This window comes from Falco biarmicus, chromosome 1 (genome assembly GCF_023638135.1).
Source record: "Falco biarmicus isolate bFalBia1 chromosome 1, bFalBia1.pri, whole genome shotgun sequence".
Classification (NCBI taxonomy): domain Eukaryota; kingdom Metazoa; phylum Chordata; class Aves; order Falconiformes; family Falconidae; genus Falco; species Falco biarmicus.
The window spans coordinates 39,172,949-39,193,897 of NC_079288.1; the positions used below are offsets into that span (position 1 = coordinate 39,172,949).

The 20,949-nt window shown below is 42.4% G+C and overlaps 1 protein-coding gene across 2 annotated transcripts in view; it reads left to right on the forward strand.

The window, feature by feature from the left end:
- Nucleotides 1-11,827, forward strand: part of PI4KA (phosphatidylinositol 4-kinase alpha) — a 63,201-nt gene extending 51,374 nt beyond the window's left edge. For both annotated transcript variants that reach the window (XM_056357130.1, XM_056357138.1), the window contains exons 43-55: nt 14-134; nt 435-564; nt 2,695-2,765; nt 3,640-3,712; nt 3,831-3,901; nt 4,509-4,618; nt 5,222-5,326; nt 5,793-5,918; nt 6,247-6,367; nt 7,034-7,193; nt 8,214-8,303; nt 9,133-9,216; nt 11,131-11,827. In XM_056357130.1, coding sequence (XP_056213105.1) covers nt 14-134; nt 435-564; nt 2,695-2,765; nt 3,640-3,712; nt 3,831-3,901; nt 4,509-4,618; nt 5,222-5,326; nt 5,793-5,918; nt 6,247-6,367; nt 7,034-7,193; nt 8,214-8,303; nt 9,133-9,216; nt 11,131-11,182 — 1,314 coding nt within the window. In that variant the 3' untranslated portion in view covers nt 11,183-11,827. The remainder of the gene's footprint in view (nt 1-13; nt 135-434; nt 565-2,694; nt 2,766-3,639; nt 3,713-3,830; nt 3,902-4,508; nt 4,619-5,221; nt 5,327-5,792; nt 5,919-6,246; nt 6,368-7,033; nt 7,194-8,213; nt 8,304-9,132; nt 9,217-11,130) is intronic.
- The last annotated feature ends 9,122 nt before the right edge of the window (nt 11,828-20,949 follow it).

Genomic DNA, 20,949 nt, shown 5'->3' on the forward strand with positions numbered 1-20,949 from the left:
GATATGGTTGCAGATGGGTTATGTTAGAGAATACATCCTGTGGGCAGCCGCCAAATCCCAGCTCTTGGCTCACCAGTTCATCTGGAACATGAAAACTAATATCTACCTGGATGAAGAAGGACATCAAAAAGATCGTGAGTGCTTTAAAATATAATCTAGCTTGACTCCTTTCCTTGTCTCAGTTCAGACTAAGTCTCCTTCATGATTCTCCCTTGGCAGGAGGAATCCTTTTAGCTAGGAACTTCTCTTTCATTTGTAGAGATAGGGCCCATTCTGTGGAAGTGCTACCTGGTAAGAGTCCATCAGAATTGATGCAGCAATGTTTGCTTTGGTACCTTTTTTGAATACTATCCCAAGGTGTTACTTCTATCACCCTTATAATTTAGCTTTCTGAAATAAGCTTCTGACACAGATGATTCCTTTTTCATATGCAGCTGACATCGGGGAACTTCTAGAGCAGCTAGTAGAGGAAATAACTGGCTCATTGTCTGGCCCAGCCAAGGAGTTCTACCAACGTGAATTTGATTTCTTTAATAAAATCACTAATGTTTCAGCCATTATCAAGTAAGTATCGTCCTTCAGAACTTGTGCTGTTTTGGGGGTCACTGTTGTTTAATTACCAGTGTCCTGATTAAGAGGATAAGTTGCCTTTAGGGGTATTGGGATAGTGTTTTCAAGAAAAAAAGAATTAATTACTTAGATGAAACAAACCTGATTTTTTTTTTTGTAAATGTAATGTATGAGTTGTAGTAGGATGCAAAGGCTCATTTTAGTTTGACTTTCAGGGATAGTTCATATCTGCTGTGATCTCAGTGCTCATGCTTTGAGCTAGCAGTCCATCTGAAACAGCTATAACTTTTTACTTTGGAAACAGATGATTCTAAACTTGAACTTTAATTTTCAATCTGATTTTATCAAATACATTGTGGTTGGTAATAGTGGAATGAGGTTCCATAGAAAAGTGCGCTGATGCAGGAATGGGATTGGTAAAGCAGTTGGTGCTCTTGTCAGAGTTGAAATCCCATCCGTCTAGTTGTCATCTGCATCATTAATTTGGCTTTTTGGAATTGCTGTCAGCAGCAAGCAGAGGTTGATTCAGGCAGGAAAAACATAACTTCTCTTTAGGTCTACCGGATTGACTGTCTTTTTTTTGCATATTATTACTTTATTATCAAAAAATATCAACATTTTGTGTGGAGTTTAAAAACAAAGCCAAAAAGCCACCAGAGAACCTCAAGCATATAGATAAATACCTTCTGCTGAAACACCATTAAATTGTCTTTTCCTTTTCTCAAAGAAATTTCATTGTGCGGTGTAATACAAAGACTGTTGTTCTTTTTGCACGTTTAAGTCTTTTTCCTTCGTTCCTAAATTGTTGTTATGGAGAAAGATTTGATGTCATAAACATTGGATTAACATTAATCTCTTACAACTGAAAGTCCTGCTCATAGAAAGATTCTCACTGTTGACTGTAAAGACTGCAGTAAGAAACGTAATTTAACTTTTTAAAGTTTGCCAGTGGGTGGCAGCAGCTCAGCACACAAAGTCTTAAGTCTGTAAGTGTCGTTTTCGTCACATATTTTTAAAAACCCCTGGTGTATGAAAGTATTTGAAAGTCATATAAAATGTATTTTCTAGAACATTCCTCCTTTGAAATGAAGCTTTGCAAACCACCAGTGTAATAAGGGTGTCAGGCTAAAGGACACTTACGTCACAGAAATGATCAAATGTTAGGTGCCTTCTATGTGTATGTTAAGGTGTTTTCACCCGGTAGGCTGAGTTAAAAGGGGCGCTTGGGATCTGAATATTTTGATATTTAGAATGAAATCAATCCACTGTTTGTTAGTATGAAGTCATAATGAATAATGATGATAATCGTGCTTTGCAAGTGCTGCATTTTGCACCTCAGCCTTCAAATTAATCTGGTTTTTGTGAGTCTCCAAGGTAAAGACAACATAGAGGAGATGCTGTTTGCGTTGTAGATGGCATAAATGAATGAATGTATCATCTCTGATGATTTCATTATCTTAAGTGTTACTGTCCTGATTCAGTAATCTGCTGTACAGCTTAAAACTAGAACATAAGTAATACTTTTCAGTTGCATGCTGCTATACCAGGTGAGCGTACAATTGTGTGACTGACTTCCATAGGTGGTTAGCACAAGTGCCTGGGAAAATTGGGTAATTGTATGTACTAATCATTAACCATGTTACCAATTATTCAGTTGACACCTGTGTCATGCTAAGTATGTGAACAAATTAGGCGTGTAATTGCATAGGCATTTCACTGTATCATCCTTTTCTAGTTAGCAACTTATTCTACAATAAGTTCTGCAAGGGAAAAATGTATTGGTGTAACTATAGCGGAGCTTACAAAGGTATGATTATACTCAAATTTCTGTGTAAGGAAGAGCCTTCATATATTTCATTCACGTCTCTTATGCTGCTTGGTTTCAACAACCTGTATGTCAAATCAATGTTAAATCTACAAAGCAAGAACTGTAACCTTCATTAAAACAGAAAATGTTCTTAGGTATTGAGCCTGTAAGTTCTGGAAGTGGTGCAGTAAGAGATCTCTGTCATTACAAGAAGAAACATTTTTACTGAAGTTTGTATAAGTTTGAAATAAATCTGAGCCTAGTACATAGAATAATGTATAGTATACAGATAAATAAAATATCATTCTCCTTTCTAGGCCATTTCCTAAAGGAGATGAAAGAAAAAAAGCTTGTTTGAGCGCTCTATCTGAGGTGAAAGTGCAGCCTGGTAAGAAGTGATTTAATCTTATAATACAGTGGGCTTTTTGCATTTAACATGAATACTGTATTTTCTGCAAGCAGATCTTGAAATCTCTGCAAGTTGAAGCTCTCAGTTTTGGTGCTAGTGGCTGTTCTTCTGTTACAGTTGGATTGTTTCTGTCCTGAAACAATTCAAGTATTTTTACCCACCCCATAATTCCTATATGGTGCATCAAACTTGCTGAAGAGCAAGTTAGATAACACACATCATGGATAAAAGTAGAAATGGATGTCTGAAGAGGAAAGATCAATAAGCTCTTTTTCTTTGGACTGCCTTTTTTAAAAAGATGAGGTGCTTCTAAGAAGTTATGCTATCTCAAGAATGAAGCATGTCCAGTTCCTTTCATTCTCGTTTTTCTCCCATCAGGCATTCCCTTGAAACATCATTGTCTGAAGGTCCTTTCAAATCTTGAACATGTTTTCCCAATCTGAGTCCTCTGTTTAAAATGGAGTTGTTTGAAAGCTTTTCCTGATCTCTAGCAGGTCTCAATTCTCCTACCACGTGTTGGTTGCTAAGGGCCCTCCCTAGTGCACTGGGACATGCTGCCACGTCTTATTAGGGACTATTGCAAGAGAAAAGTCCTATCTGCCCATTTCTGTGGTAGTGATTCTGCAGTATGAGTTCAAAACTGTATTCTGTTAGTGAGCGACTGCCAGAAACTAATGCAAAGGATACTGCATCCTTCATGGGTCACAGACTGTAATCTCCAGATTATCTCTTAACATTTTATTTAATTCAGAACTATGTACTGAAGTTACAGGCACTGACAGTAGTTATTCTGCAGCTTGCATTGTTGCAGTAGCCAGTGGATTTGTTCTCAGCTGTCTGCTCCATTTTGCAGGCTGTTACTTGCCCAGCAATCCTGAAGCTATTGTTCTGGACATTGATTACAAATCAGGAACTCCTATGCAGAGGTACCATCTTCTTGTTATATTCTCCCATTAAGTTAATTCATTATATTTAGAAATTTTTCTAGAAAGTCCTTTTTGGCTAGTTTGCACTCATCATCATCTTGTTTTTATTACAATTTAGTGCAGCAAAAGCACCCTACCTGGCCAAATTTAAAGTGAAACGATGTGGAGTTAGCGAGCTTGAAAAAGAAGGTTAGTAATTGTGTCTTAATCATTGACATTACTTATTAAGAGTCAGCAATCCCTTTAAAATTGCCCACTTTTAGTGACGTGTACTGCTGCAACAAATTTATTTCCATGTTGAATTTTATTTGCAATGATTCGGCTCAGAAATGAAACTGGATCAAAGGACAAGAGAAGAAATTTATGAAAAGTTAAACTATTTTTTTGCAATTTTTTTTAAATCCCAGGAAGCATGCTACATAGGTATCCTGAAGAAATTTTAACAGTTATTTTAGGCTAACATATAGATTGATTGCCTTTCCCTGTTTTTTAGATTGTAGCAACCTCCAGGTTTTGGCAGCTTTTTCTCATAATAAATTTTGTGGGATGCACTAGCTGACTAGCTTAATGCAATTCAGGCATTTATCAGGTAAATCATGAACACTACTTTGATATATTTCAGTTCCCTTAGACAAAGGGAACCTGTCTTAATAATCTTATGGTATTCACCTTGCAAGGCAGAAATACTTGTAGTGCACATGAAGTGAAACGTGGGTTTGAGTGCAGAGGGCTTGTCGTGATAGAAAGTTACTAATTGAAGTCTGTGTCTGGGTTTTGCGTTGTACTCTTCTTGCAGGTCTGCGTTGTCGTTCTGATTCCATAGATGAAAGTGCGGAAGAAGGGGTGGACAGTAAGAAAATCTGTTGGCAGGCAGCTATCTTTAAAGTGGGCGATGATTGCAGACAGGTACAAAGCTAATCGGGCTTTGCAGTTACAGAAGACACATTTCTAGGTGACAATAAGTAAGAGAAAATAATTCTAGCATAGTTCTGTATTTTTCTTTGGAATTTTGAGAATCTCCATTGTTTAGGGACTGAGGGAGAGAACTGTGGTGTACACTAGAGTAGTTCTGGTTTGGAAACAAAGGCCATTCTTTGAAGACACTTTACCACAACTTAAAATTCTTTTTCAGAGTTTGTTCTGGTTGAACTATTGACACCATAGCAGTTGTTTCCAAGGCGGTATCCTGAATATTGAAGCTTGATTGTTTTTGATTGAGAGAACGCTAGCTGTTATCCCTGGAGTTATTAGGAGCCCTTTTTACCAAAGAGTGATGGAAAAGTTTGTTGTTCTTAGGTCAGCAGTTAAATCTCCAGTGTTGCTTGCTACCCACTTAAACCTTTTCCCTTTCTGATTTCCCCCAGAGCCACAGTGCATGCACACGCACACATCTGCAGACCTGCTGGGGTAGCTTAATGTTCACTTCAGAGTTCTTCAGAGCATTTTTGTAATCTAACTTCTCATCTGTAACCTCTGTAATGCTTGTGCAATTTTTTTCTTGTGCAACAGGACATGTTAGCTTTACAAATCATCGATCTCTTCAAGAACATATTTCAGCTAGTAGGCCTGGATCTCTTTGTGTTTCCATACAGAGTTGTGGCCACAGCTCCTGGGGTAAGTGGGCAATTAACTGTACTGCTGTAGAAGATAGGTCCTAATTAAAAACTACTTTCTCTTCCAGCACGCATAAAAATTCCATACTGCAAGGAAATACAGCCCACATCACTTACCAAATATTTGGAGTACCAGCAACAAAAAAGAGTTTTTCCTCTCCTGCTTCCTGCTTTTCTAAAGCTTTTGGCTCTGAAATTTTGCTACTTGTGGTTATTCATGTTTATTGTTTGGTTTTTGGGACTATGTGGTGCAAGTCAGTGGAAAGTCACAGAGCTTGTCTTACGTTGCATGGAAATCCTAAAAAACTGGATGTGGGTTTTTTTTATGAATAAACTAGAAATTCTGTAGTTGGTGATCTGTAGGCTTCCCCACATTTCCCAGAGGACCTGTATGACTGCCAAGAGCCATGAACAAAATACATTTTTGGAGCGTGCTTTACAGACCTGTTTCTCTTCTTCCCCTTCAGTGCGGTGTTATTGAATGCATTCCTGACTGCACATCCCGTGACCAGCTGGGCAGGCAGACAGACTTTGGGATGTATGATTACTTTACAAGGCAATATGGAGATGAGTCTACCCTTGCATTCCAGAAGGTAAAATATCAGTTGGCAAGCACAGCAAAATCTCAACTGTGAAACATTCTAGCTATAAGAAATTATGACAAATAATTGGATAATGACTACCATAATGCTCTATCTGGTTTCTGATGCTCATAATCCATTTTTAGCTATAAGCGGGTTAGTTAAAGAAGTTACTGTAGCTGTAGATGTATGGAGAATATTATTGAACATTGCTTCAAACTAATTGTGAATGGAAAAAAAGAAGGAAAAAACCCCCTTTGTTCAGCTCTATCTGCTCCTGGGATGGAGTTACTAAATTCTCTATGTTCTTCTGATTTGCTTTAACTTCTTGTTTGTACAGGCTCGCTATAATTTCATCCGCAGTATGGCTGCGTATAGTCTTCTCCTGTTTCTGCTCCAGATTAAAGACAGGCATAATGGCAACATCATGCTGGACAAAAAGGGACACATCATTCATATCGGTCAGTCACATCCACATTCAAATTTCAGCAGTTACCTTTTCCTTCTGCTGTGAAGTATTGCTCATAGAAGACAATAACGCATTTCCCTTTTGAGACCGATCTATATACTGATTTCACAGTTTGTAAATAATACCTGGGATTTCTTCATGCCAGCAGTATTGTGTGTATATTTGTGTTTATCTGCTTCTGTGAAAAATCAGCTTTGCAAAGTTTTATCAGCTCCAGGAAAGTATATACACACATATGTATGGATTATGCATGTATACATACTTAAGCATGCATGTGTGTGTGTATATATATGTATAAATATATAAATGTATCTTTAGGTGTCTTTCACCACTGTATGGGTATGAATTAAATTTGAGAAGTAAATGTATATAATTGTGTGAGGCTGTAACCTCTGCTTTAGTTTTGTTTTTCTGGAACTGCACAGATGTTCCAGCAAGGAGTTTATTTAACGTTGTCATTCCTACATCTAGTCTAATGGCATGGTGATGATTCTTTTGTTTGTGTTCTGCTTCACCAAAGCTTTTTCCCAGTTGAAGTTGAAATGTTGGTAGGAAAAGTAGGTATTAATACATGAAATCTACCTCTCCTTTCTTCTGTCAGCTTTGACAGCACACAGTTAACCGACAGAGTTTGAGGCAGATTATCTTTTGTGCACAGATTTTGGATTCATGTTTGAAAGCTCACCTGGTGGAAATCTGGGCTGGGAGCCTGACATTAAGCTAACTGATGAGATGGTGATGATAATGGGAGGCAAAATGGAGGCAACGCCATTCAAATGGTTTATGGAGATGTGTGTCAGAGGCTATCTGGCAGTCAGGTAAGGTGTTCTTAACTGCTCAAAAGTGGAAATGCTTGCATGCCCCAAACCAGATGATTAGTAACAGTAAACATTTGTCTGTAGGGGGTCTGAGCCTCTCAGACTGTCCCTAGTACATCTTGCAAACTTTGAAACAACTTAGTAATCCTGCAGTTTTACAGGCTAACTTTGGGGGTGGGTGTGTGTCTGTTCTTATGTTATATCTGAAAATTGTATATATTATATTCAATTTATAAATGTGATGTTACACACATTTCCTCACATGATTATGTTGTTAAAACTTTGCAGTAAGAAACTACAGGAGAATCAGAAGTCACCATTTCAGCTCGAGTTAATTAGGAAATGTAAAAAAGTGCTACAATTTTCTGTTTTAAAATATGCAGGGGATTTTGGTAGCTCAGCTCTTCAGCTGTGATTGCCGCCCAGTCACAGTAAAGATCTGCAACTTTACCTTGTTCCATACCAAGTGCTTTAATATGCAGGAGCACCAGTAAATCTATATGAAGAGGATGTTGTATGTGGGTAGGGAGTGGACAGTAAAACAGTCTTAAGTAAAAGCTCATTCTATCACAACTATAAAGTATTAGTGATGTTATCTTACAGAATCAAAGTTTCGTCAGCTAGTAGCCCCAGAAGGGGCTCTCTTGGAGTCAAGACCAGTTTGGTTCCTTGAGGAGGAGCAGTCTGGAGAAAGTTTTGTGTCAAGGCAAGAATGTCACCCAAGTAGGAGATTAGAGAAATGTTTTTTACTGATGCATTGCTTTGTATAATCCTCCTTGAGACTGTTCATCTTGCAACATTCTGAGTATCTGGTAGTCTAACATAAAGACTGAAATTTAGTTGAAGTGACAGATTGCAAGCAATGGTGTAGTTCCACCAGCACATGTAAGAGAGTAGTATGTGCTGATTTTGTTACAGAAGAAGGTGTGATCCAGCCTGTTTAACTCCTCAGCTTGCCTGATTTACCTACTAAGGCTGCAGAAGTTTGAGTGCTGTAACCTTTTTGCCCTCTTTCTCTAGGCCTTACATGGATGCTGTTGTGTCACTGGTTACATTAATGTTGGATACAGGGCTGCCCTGTTTCCGAGGGCAGACAATCAAGCTGTTGAAGTAAGTCAGCATATGTATGAACTGGAAAATGTTCATATGTTCTTCACAGAATGTATATTGCCACAACTTGTGCTGTGAGTATAGGTGTCGTGCTACTCAAATGTCTTAATATTGTAAAAATGATAAATTCTGTTTATGGAATATCTCAGACAGTAGGTCAGAGGCCTTCTCATAGAATTAAGTTCAAGTTTAATGACTGTGCAAGTATGTGGATTATCTTTTAAGTTTGTAGGACTGGTAAAATAAGACTGAAAAGGAAAAGTCTGTTTTAATTGAAGTAATGTGTTGCATAATCTGTCCTCTGAAATGGTATTGGACTCTGAAGAACAGCATCTTAGAATTTGTTCTACAGATAATGCAGTACTGAATAGGACTGTGTGGTAACACCCAACATCTCAGGCAAATACAGATTCTAGTGTCGCACTTTAAACAGCCTTTCAGGCTTATGCCTTCAGAGTTAGCTCAGCATTTCCTGCATATAACTTCCTACAATTTCTGAAGGATAAGCACAGATTCATGACGTTTAGTGGGCTGAAGCTCAAGGGTCCTACGAGGTACAAAGATACTTTAAAAGCAACAGCTGCCTAGAAAGAGGGATCTGCTGTCCCTAGAGTTACCACTGGACTGAGCCTCTGTTACCACTATAAGACTAACAGCAAGTGCTTATTAAAACATTATGTAATTGGTATGAGGTAGTCTCGCAAGAAATATGTACTTGCAGCAACTGAAATCAATACCTGGCTGAGCTTGTGCAAAGACACATTTGTATCATGCTCGAAGGAAACCTCACTAATTTTACTCTTGCTTTTTGTGATTTTCTGCATATTAGACACAGGTTCAGCCCCAACATGACTGAACGGGAGGCTGCAACTTTTATTATCAAGATCATCCAGAACTGTTTCCTCAGCAACAGGTTTGACATTTGTGCATGTCTTCTCCCTATGGCTGAAGGAAAGCCATGGAGCTTTGAGCAGAGCTAAAAACTAGAGTTTTGTTAGTCAGATACCAAACATTTTTGAGCTGCTGTTACTTAAATAATGCAGGATGGCAGGTTTGCTTCTGAACATGCTGCATCTCCTCCCTTTTACACTGGGAATGAAGGCTTAGGCCCAGGCTGATCAAACAGCAGGAGTGGCTAGTCTAAATTTTCTGTCAAGGTTTAATTTCACCCAAAAGTTAAGCATTTTGTCTCCTGTGTTAGAGCGTAGCCAACTGTACTATTAGGGTTATATGCCTAGTTGTGATACCTTTTTTATATCAGGTAGGGTCACCTCTACAAATAAGGGGATAGATAGTAAAGCACGGTATTGAATGGCACCAGGAACAGCATGCCTTCTGGTCAGAATGAAGAGAGATTGATCCTGAAGCTTGTTCCCTTTTACTTTGTAAGGAGAAGGTTTCTTAAAAAACAATATGTACGGTCCATTGGTCTGAGTAAAAATGAAGCCGAAACAGGACTACGACGACATTCAAAAGCAATTTTTTTATAATTGCTTGTAGGCATTAAGTTGCCTGAATATCCTCCTGAAATTCAAACCTGCTCTTCTGGGTGAAAGTATTTTTGTTTCTTCTCTAGAAATGAGTTCTAATCTTCCTATTTTTTTTTTCTTCATGACTTCATGCTACATTAACATATTAATCATTTTGCTAAACTGTATGTTACTTGGGTATAATACTTGCTGGGGAAAATGCCTTAAGTAGAGAACACTGGCAGTGTGGTTTTTGAATGTCTTTGTAGCTGGGCTGTGTTTGTTTGTCATCTACTATTCAGTACACTGAATGGAATAATCAGTTCTATCAGATAATTAGCAATTCAGAAATGAACTTAATCACCAGCTAGCAAATCAACTATAGGTTTTTTCTCTTCAAGTACACAAATAGTTTGGTATCTTGTACAAAACTTTTGAAAGGAAGTAACATGTAAAATGTAATTTTATTTCATTCAGTACTTTAAATACAATAAGTTTTTTAATCCTTAAACATCTTAAGTGCATGTTTTATTATTATCCTGTATAATACAGACTTTGTGGGGTATATTGGAGAGTCTAATATGAACTCTTGTGTAATTCCATGTGGGGTCAGCTTGAGACCATTAAGGCTCAGATATAGCCATACTAGAACTGAATTGGGTTTTCTGGTGTCTGCTGGGGTGCATCTGCTCAAAATCTTAGATTAATATTGGGGGTTGCGAAGGCAGTCACACTGCTGTGTGAATGCCCAGAGCCAGCTTAGTTCTGACAAGCTTGAGATTCTCTACCTGTGGCATAGTTACTGAGTAAGCGCTGCCCATGGGTAATTGAGTTACCTGTGACAAGGCTTAGATTTGTTTGTTCAGCCGCTCATCAGAGATGCTGCTATTAATGCTGTTATTTCCTCTGCATTTTTATTTTTATTAGTAGCATTCTCCTTAATTAAGATTACTTTTATTTCTATATAATCTTGTCTTCGTGCAGTCCTGATGATCTTGCTTTGTTCATTATGTGTTTCCATCTCCTTAAAACAAACTGCCAATGCAATGGGAGGTGCTTCTGTCTTAATCCAAACATAGGATCCAAGCTGCTGTTGCTGATGCCACACTGAGAAGCATGGAAATACTTTTTTTTTTTTTCACGTGTGTGTGTCTGTAGTTTGAACAAGAGCAGGATGTTGTGCTATTCATAACAGCAACTGGGCTTTCACAAAGCCTTCAAAGTGTGTAGGGCTAGTTTTGATTGGTGGCTGATTTCCTTAACCTGTTTCGTTTCTGTGGAATCTTTGTTTCTGTGACAATGGGTGCAGTGTTTTTTTAAAACTTTTACTTACCTCTGGCTTTGCTTTTCTTCTTTAGGAGTAGGACATATGACATGATCCAGTACTACCAGAATGACATTCCATACTGAGAGACACTAGAAATTTGCTGCCGAAGTGAAAAATGCAACCCTGTGCCCTCTCTCCAAACTTGTAATAAATAGGAGATGCTCAGTCACACCTTGCTATCTTCCATCTTTTGTGTATGTGTGTGTAGATAGGGGTACATGTCTCCTGGACATTGCAACAATCAGTCTGATTCATTCCTTTCTCTGCACCAGGTTATATGTATTTCTGTTTTTCCCTGGATTTTTGGAGTTGGGCTGCAATCACAATAAAAATTGTACTATGATTCTGAATGTGAAAGAGGTAAAGCTTGTGGAGTTCAATAACTTTTCATGCAATGCAAGGATTTTATAGTACCTTTAAAAAGAAAAAAAACGAACCCTTTCCTGCACAATCCTACAAAATGCCATGGAAGGGAAGGGTATGGATTTCTCTTTGGAAGCAGAAATGTTAACATGTTCTAATTTTACTGTAGAAAAAGCCTGATAATCATCCAGGGTGGTGATGTCTGTGTAGCTGTGTTCATACTTTGCACTGTACGTGGTCCCTGCTACGTGGTCAGTATTTCTTATGTACATGAAGAATGTATTTTTTTCCTTGTGTGTTTTAAAAAAGAGACTCTACTGAAGATATATTTAATCTATAAAATGTAATAAAAGACCTTAGACTTCGTGTCTGTTGCAAGTCTTTTGCTGTGTGCTGAGTTCTAGTTTGTATACTACATCATTCTGCATGTTTGTGTACTGTTTGTTACATTGTGACCTTCCTCAGGGAGAAATCTGATTTGTTCTTCAGCTTCTTATCCCTCTTACATGACGCTTTTTATTCATAAAACTCCCCTGCTGAGGAGCTGAGGCACAGGAGCCTCCCCCCGTGCTGCCCAAGGAGCCTTACCGCGGGCTGGGGCCCGGCCTTCGGCCGCCTCTTTCCCTTTCTACATGCCTGTCCCTCGGGGATGTGCGCTCGGACTGTCAGTCCCGTCTCTGGGGGGCAGTTACCCAGCGGGGCCGCGCTGCGCCCGCTCCCTTCCCGCTCGGGGGAGGCGCTGCAGGGCCCGGACCGGCCGCGTGCTGAGGCCGCGGCCCCTGAGGCGGGAAGAGCGCTGAGGAACGCTAGGCCCTGAGGCGGGAACGGCCCTGAGGCGAGCTCAGATCGGGAAAGGGCGCTGAGGCGGGAACTGCGTGAGGAACGCTTAGCCCTGAGGAGAGCTCAGCTTGGGGAAGGGTGCTGAGGAATGCAGCTCTGAGGAGGGCCCGACCCTGAGGCGGGCAGGCTCAGCCTTGAGGAGGGCTCAGCTCAAGGAAGGGCACTGAGGAACGCTCAACCCTGAGGAGGGGTCAGCTTGAGGAAGGGTGCTGAGGAACACTCGGCCCTGATGTGGGCTCAGCTCGGGGAAGGGCAGTGAGGAACACGGCCCTGAGGAGAGCTCAGCTCAAGGAAAGGCGCTGAGTAACACTCAGCCCTGAGGTGGGCTCAGCTCGAGGAAGGCGCAGTCCTGAGGAACACCCAACCCTGAGGAGAGTTCAGCTCGAGGAAGGGCACTGAGGAACACTCAGCCCTAAGGAGCACTTGGCCCCAAGGAGGGCCCGGCCCTGAGGAACACTCAGCCTTGAAGCGGCTAGGACCTGAGGAGGGCCCGGCCCTGAGGCAGGCTCAGTCCTGAGGAACGCACACCCCTGAGGAACGCTCAGCTCCGGGAAGGGCCCTGAGGAACACTCAGCCCTAAGGAGGGCCCGGCCCTCAGGCAGGCTCAGCCCTGAGGAAGACCCGGCCCGGCCACCTCAGCGCTGAGGAGGTGTCCTGAGGGAGGCCCAGCCCTGAGGCGGGCCATGCTGTGAGGTGGGTTGGCTCCGAGGCAGGACCGTGATGTGAGGGGGCCTGGCCCTGGGAGCCTGGGTGTGTGTGGGGGCGTGCCCAGCGCCCAGGAGCAGGTTGTTCACATTAAGACCCCAGCCTCTTAAGGGGCAGCCATGACCCTGAGGGAAAGGGTACTGGGTCTGGTCACCCAGGAGCTGGGCCATGGCAGCAGACCGAGCCTTGCAGGGTGGTCTGGGGGTGGGGGGGGAACAGGTGGGCATCTGCCCTGCGGGGCTGCATATATGGCTGCACCCACATCTTTCCACTGGTAGCGTGACCTTTTGAGCACCTTTGGGTCAGCACTTAAATCTCCCAGGGTGAGTTTCTGCTTTCTGAGGGAATTCCCAGTGTGTCCCCTTGGCCCAGGGCACCTGGAGCTGTTTAGGGGTGCTACTAGCCCAAAGCCAGGCTGGATAAGCAGGTCCCTGCCAGAGAAGGCAGCAGCAGGGAGATGCACTGCTGTGCTCACAGCTCAGGGAAGCAGGGGCAGCGAGGGCAGCATGCTTTGGTTTTTCCTCAGAGGTGGGGTCTTTGTGTGTGGTGCAGTGGAGAGCCTGGCCCATTCCCGGTATGGAAGGGCTGCAGCCTGCCTGTTGCATTCAAAAATGACTTGGGCTATTGCCATGGGTGTTAAAGTGGGGTTTGTGCTGCTGTCTGTAGCCTGGGCAGTGGGTGGCTCATAGCAAGGTGGGCTCGGAGCCCCTTTTTTCATTAGCAAAATGGGCAGGTGCCACTGGCTTCCTAAAAAACATTTGGAGGTTCACTGTAATTACTGATTTAATTCAGCTTTATTATACAAGTAACTGGGATATGGAGTAATTCTTGTGCTCTGTGCCTGCGATTAGTTGTACCTGTTTAGGCTCCAGAGGAAAAGGAACTGATTGACATTACAAATGTGGTGTACTTCCTCACACCTTTCCTGTAACAGGGAGTGGGCGGAGTGATGAGATGTGAAGGCCTCTTCTCAGGGAAGGTGGTGAAGAGTTCTAATATTTTGCTCATTCAAGTTAATGCTTGTGTGCATGTATTTTCCTTTCCTGCACCTCAAAGTAAATGTAACGTGTAAAATAAAAACCCAAATGAGTGTCTCAAGCAGCCTTATGATGAGAAGATCAGTTAAGAGCTAACATAAATGAAGATGGCATCAGAAGTTGCTCTTGAATGAGCACAGGATGCATGAATACTATTAGGTGTAAACTTGCTAACAAACACTTTGTAGTGGTATTGTTGGAAGTGACTATGAGCTGGCCCATAATAACATTAGGAATAATAAATGGAGCTCTGCTAATGCTGACTTCAGAAAGTCACTCCCAGTTGCAAATCTTGACCCACGTAGCAATTTCTGTGTGTTCTGGCATAGGATGTGTAGAATTTGCTAGAGTGCAATTAAAGCCCTCCAAGGTTTTGTATCAGGAAGTGAATGAGTTTGAGTGTTCATCACAGTGGTCGCTTATTTTACATACTTCAGTCAGGCTGTCTGGAGAGCTGACATGGTCTTAGTTTCTTTGTCAAGTTTGTCCAGAGAAATGAAAGCAGCTGGAGCCAATTGCATGTAGAGGTCAACTGGAGTTATCACAAGAACAAGCTTGTTTGCAGTATGCTATTAAAAACTGTAAGATGTCTGCAGTTGAGATACCTTGGTTGTATCGTTTGCATTGTTGTGAATGTGTTAAAACTTTGTGTTAGTAAGAGTGACAAGCTCTTGTGACATCTTTTCTCCCTGTGATTTCTGGTAACGGTGTGTACCAAAGCTCACCTGCTGACATCTGCAGATTTAATTTTCACAAATTGACTGTTCTTCCTTCCCCTCCCCTCAGGGTTTCTGCCTGCAGCACAAAGGTGGGAGAAAACTCCCCTATAATAGAGCAGCCATTGAGATACAGAAGGGATTAGGCAGTTTACGTTTAATCATGCAAGTCAGTACCCTAAAGATGATTCTTCCAAAGTGGGATGTATCTTCCCCCAGGGAGACTGTGGAGGTGAGAATACTAAGATGCTCCAGAATATTGCAAGTGCTTTGGAGATACTGAATCAATGCAGTTGGCGGTGGCATAGACTACTTATTTCACCTTCATCCTGCCACCAGGAAAGGTTATGCCCTTTATGCAAGGAGGCTGGCAGGACTTACAGAAGCTGCTCAGATAATTAAGAGTAGGTAGAATTAAGACCTACATGAAGGTATTCTGAAGGGGTTTGTCCCTGAAGTTTCCCCTTATATCAGAATGTGTTCTGATGCTTCCGCAGCGCTGGGAGAAAAAGAGGCATCTAAAAGGGGAAGAAAATGCTCTTTTTTATTAAAAAAAAAAAAAAACCAGAAAGTTTTATCTAAGAGAAGATGCTCCTATGGTTTCTCCACTCTCAAAAATTCTGGGTCATGGTGAGAGACTGACTTCTTTGGCTATACCCACTGCAGTTCTTTCTGTGTTGGTCATGCATATAAAGAACCCTTTAGAAAGAAGCAAAATTTATAGTGATTCATTTGCATCTGATGGACCCAGGGTTCAGTGCTACTGGTAACTTGATCAGCACTATTCAAATGCTAATCTCATTATGTGAGCTAGAGACTGAAGCACAGCAACCCACCTCCATTAGCGCAGTGTGCCTGTGTGATGTTCTGGCTGGTAGGCAGGGTCGTGGTACCCCCTGTGGACACCCAGCACATGCTGCGTAGCATCGGGGTTGATATGGGCAGAGAATGGCAACTCTGTGGAGGAGCCAATGAAATGACCAAACATGGGAAGAGGAGCTAGAGTCCTCTTTGGAAAATGCTGGAGGGGGGGAAGGGATTGTGGCCAACAGAACGATTTAGATTAGACTACCCCCCAGCCCCCCTTTTCATCACAAATATGTCCATCCTTTTCCCTTGCTTCCGCATGAATGCTGTCAAAAAAAGAGCAGTAAACAAAAGAATTTGTCCTGAATATAGATACAGCTTAAAAGCATGATTAATAATTGTTTGACCTTATGAAAAATACGGTGCCTGTGCTCTTTGATGTTAAGCCATGGCATTTTTGTCTGTCCCATGTAACAAGGACTAAAATCTGCTGGACAGCACATGGCATACTCAAAGACAGCATGCACAGGGGTTATTTCTAGATAAAGGCTCTCTGACAGAACCTTGTTACCAAAAGCATCTTGAAATATTGTTTGGAGGTGCAGCCACAGTTTCCAGGCCTGGTGCAAAGGCTGTTACCTAGTATGTCTGTGGTGGGTTGGTTGGTTTGAGGTTTTTTTGTGCCTCATCTGCTTTTGTAAGGATTCTGCATTTGGGAGGTCACAGGAGTTATCCTAAAGAAGCAAGATTTGTAAGGTGACATAGTGTATTTATTAGATAAGCTACTTATCAGAGCTCATCTGCTTTTGCCAGGTAACGCGCAGTCCTGGCATCAGCTGGCTTATTAAATAGCACAGCCTCCCCAAAAGGACTGTGTGTTCTGATGGGCCGTTGCAACTGCCACAGCCCTGTTCCTAGAGCTTTGCAGTTCTAGGTGATGTCTTTGTGTTTATTTCTGGTACAGTATCAGTTGCCTAATAGCAGTGAGAGTGTTGCTGTGAGTTGTTATTCTAACAGGTCCCTCTCCAGGGTCGGCGTGGCCACGGTTAGCCTGGGTATTTACTGTAGCAGTAAGAAGCTGTGAACAAGCTTGTGTTAAGGTTTATGAACAGTATGCATGGCTCTGCTTGCCTGGGGAGAGCAGAACAGGGAGGATGATGCAGTGACATAGATGAGTAATCATACAGGCAGGCAACAGTGGCTGGCAGTTCACTGGAGGGAGAAGTTACCTACCTGACTGCATTCAGGTATCTCTTCCCGAGGGAAAGACAACAGCCAAAAGGGGAAGGGAATTGGGAGCGATTGTTGGGAGTATGGGTGTAAGTGCCAGCACAAAGACTACATTACATACCCTGATACCCCACACACCTTTGGGAATTGAAACCCCCTCATTGGTGACATACAGAGCTAGGAACATGTCTTGGTCTGTTCTTAAGTTGTCTTAGTGTTGCAGTGACAAGCCTGGCAAAACAAATTGTGCTTTGCTGTGGGAGGGAAAAAAAAAAAAAGTCTGAACTGTAGCAAATCTAGGAACCAGTCCCAGCTGCATGTATTGATTAGGAGTGAACACGTGGGGTGCTAACTTTGATCCTAATGTAAGAAGGGGAGAGTCATGGAATTCCATACTTGTAGAAGTATCAGAGTGATACCTCACAGAGAGGAATATTCCTCTGGATAGTAAAAGATAAGAGATAAAAATCACATATTGCTATCATGTAGTTCTCTTCCCCAGTGCAAGATTTGGTGAGTTATATTTTGACTGCCTCATCTAAGTTCTTCTAAGATCTCTGCTGTTAGCGTACAGAGGAAGATTATGTGTGTGTGCATTTTGGCATGCACATGTGCAAACCATTTCCTTGCTGAGAACTTCATTTTACCCTTTGGAGCACAGACCTAGCAGCTTTGCAGTACTCGACCTCATTGCACAGACAATACTGTATGTATTGCAAAGCTGTTTCTTGTGCAGAACAATGCTGTACCTGTGTGGTAGGTGATTGTACATGAGTGAGTGATAACATTCCTTATGGGTGTTGTGCTTAAAAGAACTTTATTAACCTAGGTAAGTAACAAAGTGCAGGAACACATGATGTTCTGGCATTGAGAGTCAGAAACTTGAGTCTTAAGTGTCAGGCCTGGCTGCCTGCACCAGCTTGAACAGAGTATTGGTAAGGGCAGGGTAAGGATTCTTGGAGCTGTGAGGATAACTGACTGACTAAACAATTTTGCCTAAAGAAAGTATTAGAGGTTGTAAGTTAGTGGTACCTTCTAGAGTATCTGATCTCTTGCTACCTAGATAGAAACTGTTTCTGTGCGGTTTTCAGAGGCCCTCTGACCCCCAAAGAGATTCCTGGCTCCACTTCTTGGGCTAGAATGGGATGAAAGTCAGCTTTCCTATTTCCCTTTTGAGACAGGAGTTACTTATCCTCAGACAATGTAGGCTGGGTGGAAGTGAAGGGTAAAGCTGCCTCCCATGGCTGCAAAGGAAGGATACAGCAGTGCTAGTGCAAAGAGCATCTGCTGCCTTTTTGCCCCAGATCTCAGAGGAGAACTGGGCAAGAGCTTTGTGAGGTGTGGGAGGTGAGCTGAGGTACAGTTGCCCCAGGAAACAGACCTGCAAATCAATTGTCTGTGCAGCCCTGGTAGGTGGCGTTGCTTTCCAAACCTGTTGCCTTTAAAGCTCTGGTTATTAGAGCCAGATGCAGAGCTCGGGTCTCAGCTCGATCTAGCTCGGGATCTCTGAGCTGCATGTGAGGCTGAACGGTGCTGACTGCTGTCTGTCCTTAACCGAGATACCGCTGATTTTCTCGGCCTCAACTGCAGCCTCAGAGCTCGGCGGGCTGGGCGGCAGAGGGCACTCCGAAACAAGCGGTGGTGCCTAGGACAGGCGGGCAAAGCAATGGAGGAGAAACAAATCCGCCTTCCCTGTAAGGCGAGCAAGCCTGGCAGGGAAAACCTTGCCGTGACCTTTAGTTGTGACATATCTGTCACGGCAGGCACTGAGCGTTAGAGCTAGTGAGTGCCTGAATATCAGATATGAAATTGCTCAAGAGCCTGGCAGTTTGTATTCCAGCATATTCTGCTGGGGAGGTTTTTGACCTTCCAGGAGACATAAAGGAAATATGTTTTGCTGACTCTGCATTGTTGTCTCAGGTGAAGCCTTTAAATATATGGGTCTCCTCTGGTATAGCAAGCATGCAGAAATCCATAGTGCATTTACCAAAAAAACAGAGGTTTATCATGGACAGTGCAGTAGTTTTCCTTGTTATTATCGCACTGTGTTGGATGAGCAGCAGCTGTATTCAGCTCCAGAAGTGGCTACGTTTCAGTAGTTCTATGCATGTACATTTTTGGAGAGCTGCTTTGGGGTGAAAGGTACTCTATGTGCAGGCTCTGATGTAAGTTGTCCATTATTTTAAGGTTCATGGGTATTTACTAAAATACAAAAAATAATATAGCAGTAGTTTAACGTTCTGTCTTACCTTGAGCAATTTGCCTTGGGCTTCACCTTTGCTGTAGACATAGTATGTAGATGGCACTGTGAAGTCTGAAGCCTCAGAGAATAAGCAGAACCCAGGTGGTAGGATGGGGAAAGAAAACAGGTCCAAGAGAAAACACTTCAGTACACCTATAAAGAGATCATTGATTATGAATAATTCCTGCAGTCATTTTGAGTCCAGGCAAGTAGCAGTTAATAGTCTTCCCCATGCTGTCTGTGACAAAGGTGGGATCAGGTGTTTGGAATCCTCTGCCATGAAGATAACTCTGGCCTGTGCTGTTACCAGGCTTAAAAAGCACTGTTTGAGGATGGATCCCAACAGAAAGCTGGGCTCTGAAAAGCACTTTCTCCTTCTTACCCCACATGTAAACTGGGATTTGAATTTCCATGTTTTTAGCATCAAGCCTGGCCTTTAGGCTGCAGACCCAGCCAATAAAGAAGGAAGCAAGTCCAGCTACAGTTGTGGTTGTGTTACAGATCAGAGCTCAGAGGGGCACACAAATACACAGTAATTTCAAGCTCATTAGTTTGCAGACAGGATGACTAGATCAGAGGGAGGGATTAAGCTCTAGGCAAGAAGACAAACCTGCCAAGGAAACACCTGGACTGGATCTGTGATGAAACCTCAGAAAGACCTCAGGAACCTGAAAACCCAGTTGACTTCCAGGACAATGCTGAAATAAGTTTTTTCCCTGACTCTCTGCTGACGCTGTGATCCATCTTCCAATTTGAAGAGAGTTTTCTTTCCTTTGAGAGGTAGCTCTTACCAGCTTGAGGGACAAGTGACTCAGTGCAGTGCCTGAGGCTATGGGAACAGGACCGATGGTAACTGGGTTCCTACCCATCAGCTGAGCCTGGGAAACCAATCATGTTTGTGTTCCTGCTTCCTCTCAGCTGAAAGGTAAAAATCCTAAGCTTAAATCTCACCAAAGATTCCTTAAAACCAGAGCAAGCTTAAGAGCAGCTATCTCAGTTCCCAGCTTCACCGAGAGCAGAAATCTGTGTTGCTCTAACATGTTGCATGGGATATATGGTGGGCCAAAACCCTTCAGAAATGCTTGAAGTGAAATGTAGGGAGCTTGATTTTTTGCAAAAGATGTGCTCTGAATTTGGCAGCTGCTTTGGCTGCTCAGTTCTTAAGGAACTTGAATCCAATAGGATATAAGTTTGGAATCCAGAATTCATCTGCCATTTCTTGAGAACTGAGCACATTTGTGTGCCTATGCAAGTGAGCTGTCAGAGTACAAATTGAAATTGGAGTCCTTTTTCCTCCAGTACCTATTACTAGGATTTTTGAGCATTATTGGCAACAGTATAGGTAAAAGTGACGTTTCAACAGATGCAACTTGTATGCTGAGATTCACTTTCAGATTTAAAACTTGTTTACAGCTGAGCCTACTTCTGATTGCTATCCCTCAAAATTATTGTGGTTTGCCCTTTTCCCAGGAGATTGAGTCTATGAATTGTGTGGCAGTGATAGAAAAACAAAGCTCACCCTTCACTTTATTAGCGAGCCTTTGCAAAGAGCTGTCCTTGAGATGCGAATGGCTTTTGCTGAAATGGTGGGGCTGTTCTGCCGCTCCAAAAGTTGGTGTACTTCGGGAGGTAATTATTCACTGGACCTGCAGTTGCACTACACTGAGGGGATGCTTGGGAAGTGGAGGTGGGTACTGTGTGTGTGCCCATACAGGCTGTCACCGCTAGATGACACCATGACTCTGGCAACAGGGTCCAGATGAACCCTAAAACCAAGGGCATTTTGCCCTTTTTGGAGGTTTGTTACAAACCCAGAACATGGGCTGGATTTGCAAACCTTTCAGTGAACTGGGGTCAAGTTTCCCCCAAATGCCGGCTGAGGTTTGAGCAGAATGGGCTAGGTTCCAAGT